Consider the following 10358-nt stretch of genomic DNA (forward strand, 5'->3'; position numbering starts at 1 on the left):
ATTGCAAACAGGAGGCAAGCAATAACCAAAACACATTAACATACTTTTAAGCTATATATCTATGGTGCACTATATTGTCTATTAAAATATTACATCACAAATCAGGTATTCCTATGCTGTTGTGCAAAACATTTTGTCCGTTTATAAAAGGTTTGTTCTTGTAATGCACAATCCAACACGTTTGTGTAAAGTTATGTTCCATTTAATCATGTTTGTCCCTTTAATACACTTCAGTGACATGTTTGTGTGTTGTATAGCTACTGTCCTCACAAATAACCATTGTGTCATGGGCGGGGCTTATGCAGCTCATTATCTGCTGTCCTCATAATGAAGCATGGTGTCAGGTTGTTGTATTTTGAGTTGTGCTATGTGTATGGGACATTTTAAGTGGGATTTGTGTTGTATGGCTCAAAATAGATTTTTTGATATTCAAAACATCTTTGTAAAGCTAGTGGAAAGGGGTGTCCACCTAATGATGGACAAAACGTGTTTGGGTCAAAGTGTCCTTTTAGTTCACAAAAACCCGCATGTGTGTGTGTGTGTGTGTGTGTGTGTGTGTGTGTGTGTGTGTGTGTGTGTGTGCATGGGCGTAATTTCCACTGGGGACAGGGGGGACATGTCCCCCCCACTTTTCAAAATCCCATTTGTGTCCCCCCCACTTTTTAAATGTGTTTATTATTTATTTTTTACGCAAGCGGTCATCGTCACGGAGGATTGGGTTGTTGTTAGCATCTGGTGCTAGCTCGGAGCTAACGGAGAATTGGAAGCTGTTTCAACAATAAGGAGAGGGAGAGCTCTCTCCTGTCGGACTGAGAGAGATAACGTCAGCTCAGGGAGGTAAAGGACTCTGAGCGATTAGGTTGTAAACTTTAGTCTAAGTTATCTCAGTGGGTCTCAAACGGTTTGGTCATCTATGTAAACAAATATTTCCATCTATGTAATATTAGTTGTATATAAAATAAGTTAAGAAATCCTTCCAATGTGTACTATAGGTCAGTACAAAAATAAAAAAACACAGTTTCAAAGGGGAGTGATTAGTCAAATATGCATAAATAAAAAGAAAGAAAGCAGAGATAAAGATATAGAGAGGAGTTTATCAATGATTTGTTATTGCTTGTGAACATATTATAATGTTTTTTGGAGTATTGAAATATATACAGTTCTGTTTTATATGAGGGTTGAGAACTGTATCCATACATCTCTTCATTTGTGCACCAGATTGATGCATTTAGCTTTGATTTAAAGAAAACAAATCTTCCCGGGGTGCATGCCCCGGGACCCCCCTAGAGGATGTGAGGTCATCACAAATAAACAGGTTCACATGGATAGGATACTAGATAAGTGTGCACACTCATTATATACACTACACATTTTTCTTGGATTTGTTAACACTATAGTCCCTAATATATTTGTAGAAAGGCAGGAAATTAAATTAAATTGAGAAACATTTTCATTGCGGAGGACCCCCTGTTTTGTGTCCCCCCCACTTCTCAAACCAAAGTTACACCCTTGTGTGTGTGTGTGTGTTTGGTTTGTGTGTGTGTCACAGAAGTGGTTGTGATTTTGCGTTTAAGGACTACGTAATACGTTTTCCTAAGAAGGTGTGGATCGGACTCACTGATCGAGAGACAGAGGGCAGATGGAAGTGGGTCGATGGGACTCCGCTGACCACAAGGTTCACTCATTATTTCACTTTTCTATTGTCAAGGTGAGCTGTTACAGACACTCGCTCTGCAGCTTCATGTCATAGTTATGTTATTTTCACATTAGTGAGAAATTATTTGTATATTAGTAACCTACCAACCTCTCTGAACACAACTACATTTTGTGATGTCCTTTAAAAGCTTATTTCATGTCAGATAACAAACCAGACATAGGATAGACATTTATTATTCTATCTCTATCAATCTCAATAAAGCATTTTGATTTGAGTTGATGTCAGGTTGAAATGTATTATTATTATTTTTCCTTTGGGGGTTTCAGCTACTGGTCCACCGGTGAGCCAAATGGAAGTTCGAAGCGGGACGAAGACTGCGCAGAAATATCTTACCGTGGTGTAAACAGCTGGATAGATAAACATTGCAGTTATAATACAAGTGGATGGATATGTGAGAAGAGATTTGCATAACTCCACATCTAGTCCCACAAAACGATGATGAAAAAACAGGAACAAGATGCATTTCTCATTTTCAGCTTAAATCCAAATGTGGAGGTCCAGGTGGGGGAGGGTTTGGACTCTCACGTAGATATCTGGAGCCACGTCATGTCTCAGATTTAGGATTAATGTTCACTTTTTAAAAACTGTAATTACAAGGCCTAAAAGTGTATTTTTTCTGCTTTTGAGATTATAATATTGGCTGCCTTCTTTTAGATTCTATTATTTCAATCATGCCAACTTGAAATCACGTCCTGGTTTTGTGTCTTAGAGATGTAATGATTTTATTTTCTATTCAAAATCAATGACTCATAAGTCATATGAGAAATTAATGTTGCAACAAGAGAAGTTCTCAAATTATAGCGGGAAGTGCAATTTTGTACCCTAACTACAGTACATCTTCTCCCTTCTGGGTAAACTATGCTTTCAATGTTCTCCTATTTTTTATTTTATTAAAAAAAGAATTCAGAGTGTGTTGTAAAGAAGTAATGTCAGTACTTGTTGGCATACTACTGGATGATTATGTAAGTTAACTACAGGGGTTTATTTTACACCGGATATTGGTGATAATGTCATTGTGAATGTGGTCAAAAAGTGATATTTTGAAAAATTGTCAAACTAATAAGTACAGAAATAACCAGTTCTGGTGCAAATAAATAAGGGTAGAGTATACTAATTTAGATAATAATAAATTAAAAAACATGACATTTCTTTGCATTACAGGTATGTGTCACTGATAAACAATAATGATTGATTTTCTTAGGAAGTAAAAAAAAAGTGTGAATTGTGAATAAAAGTCCAAATTACACAAGGTACACAAGAATCAATACGTCAAAGCTGCAGCAGAGGTTGTAACAGCAAGCGAGTTGTGAACATTAAGGAAGAAGAGAGACCATTTGACTTCAAACCAGGAAGAACAAGAGTGGTTTTGCAGTTTTAGGCAACGAAGAATAGTATTTATTATCATATGCATATGTCTGGTTTATGTTGCATGACGTTTATATTTATGTATTTGCATGGCCGCGTTCGAGTCACTTTGCAATCTCGGCGCGGCTGCTTCTCTATCAACTTTCTGGCCTTTGCCATACCCGTTATTAACTATGATATCTGATGTGCTACACAGAGGATTGTTGCTTATTTTCATTGTATATGTATAGTGTAGTTAAAATATATAGCTTTTAATACAACACCGCAATAAAGTACACATCACATAATTAATATAACACAATGCATCAATATGCATAGATATACATCAACACAGATTATAATTTAGATTTACACAACTTTACAGCAACTTCACAGTTTTTTAAACCAGCTCTTAAACACCTTAGCATTGAGCCGATTAGGCTTTGCATTCACTTTAGAGGCCATTGCTTATGGATTTTGATTGGCTTGCTTGTTTTTTGATGAACAAAGTAAACAAACTAATGTGATCATTAATTACCTAATTAACATTAACATGATCAGTAATGACAAAGTAGAGTTTTCCTTCCTGGAGGAAAAATGTTTTTGAGGTACCCAAAGATATGCACATGGAGCAGCAGTCAAATCATAAAATACTGAGTTGAGGAACAAAGGCAAATCACTCAAAAATAAGGAAGAAGAGAGTGTTTGAGAGAGAGAGAAAGAGAGAGAGAGAGGTGTATGCTGAGAGAATCATTAAATAAAGGAAGATCACAAATAAGTGCCCTTTAAAGAAGACACTTTGACAAACACCATCAGCACTCTGCAGAGGCTCAACTGATGAAATGGTTTCCCTTGAAGAAGAACCTGAGCTCTCCACGATACACGAAAACTTTGAAGATGTCTCAGCCAGGAAAGCTGCATCCCGCTGCTCTGTTGAAGACTTCAACGTGCCTGCTGCAGCGCCTGGTAAGACAGAAATCATAGTCCAACAATTTAGAGTTGTTGAGTTTATAATAACCTTATTTTCTAAACTTAATTTTAAACTTAAAGATCATCATATATATATATATATATATATATATATATATATATATATATATATATTGCATGAGAAATTAAAGACAAAATCAACATCTCAGTCTAAAGTGTAAAGTTTCTCAAACAGCCACTTGTGCAAGTCAGCCTCCATAAACCTCCGTGTGTGTGCATGTTTCTGGGTTCTACACACAGGAATGAAAATGTACAGACTGGTTGTTGTGATTTTGGGACTCCTGTGTATCCTACAAGCTGCTCTCATCATTTACCTAAGTAAGTCTTCTTAATTTGTGCCTCTCACTTCTGTAGCCAGTGCAAGTGATAACCGTCCCTGTTTCAATTATTCTTTTGCAAGATATGACGATCACTTGTTCTGAATGCTTTCGGAAAAAACACATCACTGTGTATTAAGGTGTGCAATATGACCTACAATTTTAAATATAAAATATAAAAAGTTATTTTCACAACTCATGGACATTTTATTAATATTCATTTCAACAGTATGTGCTCAGAGTGAATGTATTTGTATTAAGAGATTTGCATTGAACAATAATTGCTCTGAAATAATTATAATCAAAACCAACTCGGTTAATTTGTTTTAAAGTGAATACTTTCTTCAGTTGATCCAATTATCATAGTTGGTAACCTCTCCACTGAAAATGACAGTTTCACAGCAAAACTCCCTGACTGAAGAGAGAGACGAGATGAAGAGAATCAACCTTGGTAAGTATTAAGATTAAACTACTGCAATAATCAGGGGTTTGATCTGAAGGGGTAAATCGTACTTAATCAGTACTAAATATCACATTAGGTAACAATATATAATTTTTTTTAATCTGAGGCTTTTATCCGAAGCAACCTACAATAGGTGCAATAAACCATACAAATACAAACATCAAGAAACATGCATATCAGTGAGCATGCTGAGTGATGCTAATCTCTGTAAAAATACTAATAGACGTCTTTGAAGTCACGTCCACACCGTAAGCGCTTCACATCCTGATAATGTTAGTTCAATTTTTTTTATGTTTTACATTTAAATTACTTATCTTACACATTTAAGAAGAGGAAATTATACATATGTTGTTGACAATGAGAGTAATGTAGGCCTGTTATACTGAGTGATATATATTATACACACTGCTATGCTTTCTGCACGGACCTCACAGCTGTTTTCACTGTAAACATCGCGTCGTAGCAGTTAATAAAATAATATCCAGGGGATGCATGCAGAGCTGTCATTGGCTGAGATATGTCCGGCCGTGCGTCACGACTCTTTTAAACATCACTGTTGCCGGAAGTGTATCCTCGATTATAGCTCCTCCAGGGAGCCTCCTCGATGCTCGGTCCTTGGTCCTCGAAGTGCATTCAGAGAAATGAGATGTCCTTCAACATGGCGCGCTGAAATCCATTTCCGGGTCACTACTGGAGGACCGAGGATTCGAGGAGTCGAGGAGGGGAAATTAATGAAATGAGAAAGGGCCCCTGACTGAGGAGCTAGATGAGTTGAAGAGAATCAACCTTGGTAAGTATTAAGATGAAACTACCCTAAAGTCAGGGGTTTGATCTGAAGGGGTATAAGGTATACTACATTGGTGGTGTATATGAAATAAATAAAGGTGTACTTTCTCAGGCAGAACACGGAAGTGACAGGTGTTTGTGTGGTACAGTGTGTGTGTGTGTGTGTGTGTGTGTGTGTGTGTGTGTGTGTGTGTGTGTGTGTGTGTGTGTGTGTGTGTGTGTGTGCGTAGATGCGGCGGACCGACAGGTCTCAGTTGGTTTGGTGTCCTATGGTATGGTGTAACAACCCCAAGTGGTCAGAAAATTCATAAATGGTGTATCTTTGCTCATAGACCCTCTGGGAAATCATTTCAGGTTTGTCATTGATAACACCTCAGCTCTTTTGTAGCTGTAAGAGGGAATACAATCATTTTTTCATGCTAAATTTAAACAAAAGTTAATAAAACAAACTACTACTAACCTGATTCTTTTGAAAATAATAACTTCTCATTCAAAATGACAGCTTTCAGCAAAGTTCCCTAAAAGCTTTTTATTCAGTATTAAAAGGAAAGAAACATCACAATAGAATTTCTGTTTCAGATATGGTGGCAACTAACAAAAACCTGTCTGAGGAAAGAGACGATCTGGGGAGGACTCTGAGAGCCGGGGGTAAGTCTGATAATGAAATCAATTGTTCAGCCGGTGGGCCTTTATATCATACGGTAGATACCACCTTAGTACTTTATTTAGTAGATTAAGCATCTGGTAATTTTGGTATTACGGTTTTATCGTTCTTTCTGTTTTCCACTATTCTTATCAAGGATGGAAGTACTTCAGCGGTAGTCTCTATACCATTTCTCCTATCCAGAAAAACTGGCAAGCGAGTAGGGATGACTGTCTTCAAAAAGGAGCAGATCTGGTGATTGTCAACAGCAGAGAAGAACAGGTGAGTGTGTGTGTGTGTGTGTTTGGTTTGTGTGTGTGTGTCACAGAAGTGGTTGACAGCATGTCACGGTTTATATTGTGGTTGTGATTGTGCGTTTTTCTCTCCACAACAAGGAATACATAACACGTTTTCTGAAGCAGGTGTGGATTGGACTCACTGATCGAGAGACAGAGGGCAGATGGAAGTGGGTCGATGGGACCCCGCTGACCACAAGGTTCACTCATTATTTCACTTTTCTATTGTCAAGGTGCATTGTGACAGACACTCGCTCTGCAGCTTCATGTCATAATTATGTTATTTTCACATTAAATTATTTGTATATTAGTAACCTACCAACCTCTCTGAACACAATTACATTTTGTGATGTCCTTTTAAAGCTTATTTCATGTCAGATAACAAACCAGACATAGGATAGACATTTATTATTCTATCTCTATCAATCTCAATAAAGCATTTTGATTTGAGTTGATGTCAGGTTGAAATGTATTATTATTATTTTTCCTTTGGGGGTTTCAGCTACTGGCACACCGGTGAGCCAAATGGAAGTTCGAAGCTGGACGAAGACTGTGCAAAAATATATTACGATGATGCAAGAATAAGCTGGACAGATAGCCATTGCAGTTATAATACAAATGCATGGATATGTGAGAAGAGATTGGCATAATTCCACATCTAGTCCCACAAAACGATGATGAAAAAAACAGGAACAGGTTGCATTTCTCATTTTCAGCCTAAATTCAAATGTGGAGGTCCAGGTGGGCGAGGGGTTGGACTCTCACGTAGATATCTGGAGTCACGTCATGTCTCATATATAGGATTAATGTTCACTTTTTTTAAACTGTAATTGCAATTCCTAAAAGTGTCTTTTCTCTGCTTTTGAGATTATAATATTGGCTGCCTGCTTTTAGATTATCTTATTTCAATCATGCCAACTTGAAATCACGTCCTGGTGTTGTGTCTTGGAGATGTAATGATTTTATTTTATTTTCAAAACAAAGTCTGAGTTTTCCGATGAATCCCTCACTATAAAATAGACTGAGCTGCATTTGACAAACAGGTCACATGTTTTTTTTGTAAGTCATATGAGAAATTAATGTTGCAACATTTATTTTCACCAAGAGGACTTGGGTCTTCTCCAAGTCTTGTTGATGAAGAGCAGTTCTCAAAGTATAGAGGGAAGTGCAATTTTGTATGGATGGATGCTTTCCTATTTTTATTTTATTTTAAAAGGAATTCAGAGTTTGTTATGAAAAAGTAATGTCAGTACTTAGCGTACTACTGGATGATTATGTAAGTTAACTACAGGGGTTTATTTTACACCGGATATTGGTGATAATGTCATTGTGAATGTGGTCAAATTGTAAGTGATATTTTTAAAAATTGTCAAACTAATAAATACAGAGATAACCAGTTCTGGTGCAAATACATAAGGGTAGAGTATAGTCATTCAGATAATACAACATTTAAAAACATGAAATGTCTTTGCATTATGTGTCACTGATAAACAACAATAATGATGATTTTCTTTGGAAGTAAAAATAAATGCGTGAATTGTGAGTAAAAGTCCAAATTACACAAAGTACAGAAGAATCAATACGTCAAAGCTGCAGCAGAGGTTGTAACAGCAAGCGAGTTGTGAACATTAAGGAAGAAGAGAGACCATTTGACTTCAAACCAGGAAGAACAAGAGTGGTTTTGCAGTTTTAGGCGATGAAGAATAGTATTTATTATCATATGCATATGTCTGGTTAATGTTGCATAATGTTTATATTTATGTAAGTGCATGGTTCGAGTCACTTTGCAATCTCGGCGCGGCTGCTTCTGTTACAACTTTCTGGTCTTTTCCATACCCGTCATTAACTATAATATAACTATGCCTTAGTGTGAACTACTAAGGTTTCCCCTTGAAAAGAGATGTTCTGATCTCAACAGGACTTACCTGGTTAAATGTAGGTTTTCAAAAATAAATAAATAACAATAATAGTGTGTGTATTATGTTATAATGCAGTTTTAAATATGTGTTAACACGATGTTCAATTTAAATGTAATTCATTTGATTGGGACAAACCCCTTTGTAATAAAACAAATACAGACCATTGATCTGATGTGCTACACAGAGAGTTGTTGCTTATTTTCATTTGACATGTATAGTGTATATAATAGCCTATATAGCTTTTAATATAACACCTCAATAAAGTACACATCACATAATTAATATAACACAATGCATCAATATGCATAGATATGCATCAACACAGATTATGATTTAGATTTACACAACTTTACAGCAACTTCAGAGTTTTTTAAACCAGCTCTTAGTTGAGGAACAAAGGCAGATGACTCAAAATGAGGAAGAAGAGAGTGTGAAAGAGAAAGAGAAAGAGAGAGAGAGAGAGTGAGAGAGAGAGTGAGAGAGAGAGAGAGAGAGAGAGAGAGAGAGAGAGAGAGAGAGAGAAAGAGAAAGAGAAGAGAAGAGAGAGAGAGAGTTAGAGGTGTATGCTGAGAGAATCATTAAATAAAGGAAGATCAGTGCCCTTTAAAGTAGACACTTTGACAAACACCATCAGCACTCTGCAGAGGCTCAACTGATGAGATGGCTTCCCTTGAAGAAGAACATGAGCTCTCCACGATACACGAAAACCTTGAAGATGTCTCAGCCAGGAAAGCTGCATCCCGCCGCTCTGTTGAAGACTTCAAGGTGCCTGCTGCAGCGCCTGGTAAGACAGAAATCATAGTCCAACAATTTGGAGTTGTCGAGTTTATAATAACCTTATTTTCTAAGATTAATTTTAAACTTAAAGATCATCAATATATATATATATATATATAAATATTGCGTGAGAAATTAAAGACAAAATCAACATCTCAGTTTAAAGTGTAAGGTTTCTCAAACAGCCACTTGTGCAAGTCAGCCTCCATAAACCTCCGTGTGTGTGCATGTTTCTGGGTTCTACACACAGGAATGAAAATGAACAGACTGCTTGTTGTGAGTTTTGGACTCCTGTGTATCCTACAAGCTGCTCTCAACATTTCCCTGCGTCTCACTCTCTGTAAGTCTTCTTAATTTGTGACTCTCACTTCTGTAGCCAGATATACAAATAATTATTTAGCAAGATATGACGATCACTTATCCTGAATTATTTCGAAAAAAACACATCACTGTCTATTAAGGTGTGCAATATGACCTACAATTATAAATATAAAATATAAAAAGTTATTTGCACAACTCATGGACATTTTATTAATATTCATTTCAACATACAGTATGTGCTCAGAGTGAATGTATGTATAATTATTTGTATTGAACAATAGTTGCTCTGAAATAATTATAATCAAAACCAGCTCGGTTAATTTGTTTTAAAGTGAATAATTTCTTCAGTTGATCCAATTATCATAGTTGGTAACCTCTCCACTGAAAATGACAGTTTCACAGCAAAACTCCCTGACTGAAGAGAGAGACGAGATGAAGAGAATCAACCTTGGTAAGTATTAAGATTAAACTACTGCAATAATCAGGGGTTTGATCTGAAGGGGTAAATCGTACGTAATCAGTACTAAATATCACATTAGGTAACAATATATAATATTTTATTTATCTGAGGCTTTTATCCGAAGCAACCTACAATAGGTGCAATAAACCATAAAAATACAAACATCAAGAAACATGCATATCAGTGAGCATGCTGACTGATGCTAATCTCTGTAAAAAACTAATAGACGTCTTTGAAGTCACGTCCACACCATAAGCGCTTCACATCCTGATAATGTTAGTTCATTTTTTTTATGTTTTACATTTAAATTACTTATTTTACACAT

The 10358-nt window shown here is 36.4% G+C and overlaps 1 protein-coding gene across 1 annotated transcript in view; it reads left to right on the forward strand.

Moving 5' to 3' along the window:
- Nucleotides 1-6938, forward strand: part of LOC117481925 (C-type lectin domain family 4 member M-like) — an 80967-nt gene extending 74029 nt beyond the window's left edge. The window contains exons 9-12 of the mRNA XM_034129862.1: nt 6197-6265; nt 6418-6542; nt 6656-6756; nt 6935-6938. Coding sequence (XP_033985753.1) covers nt 6197-6265; nt 6418-6542; nt 6656-6756; nt 6935-6938 — 299 coding nt within the window. The remainder of the gene's footprint in view (nt 1-6196; nt 6266-6417; nt 6543-6655; nt 6757-6934) is intronic.
- Nucleotides 6939-10358: the final 3420 nt, after the last annotated feature.

The sequence above is a fragment of the Trematomus bernacchii genome, unplaced genomic scaffold, assembly GCF_902827165.1.
Source record: "Trematomus bernacchii unplaced genomic scaffold, fTreBer1.1, whole genome shotgun sequence".
Taxonomy (NCBI): Eukaryota; Metazoa; Chordata; class Actinopteri; order Perciformes; family Nototheniidae; genus Trematomus; species Trematomus bernacchii.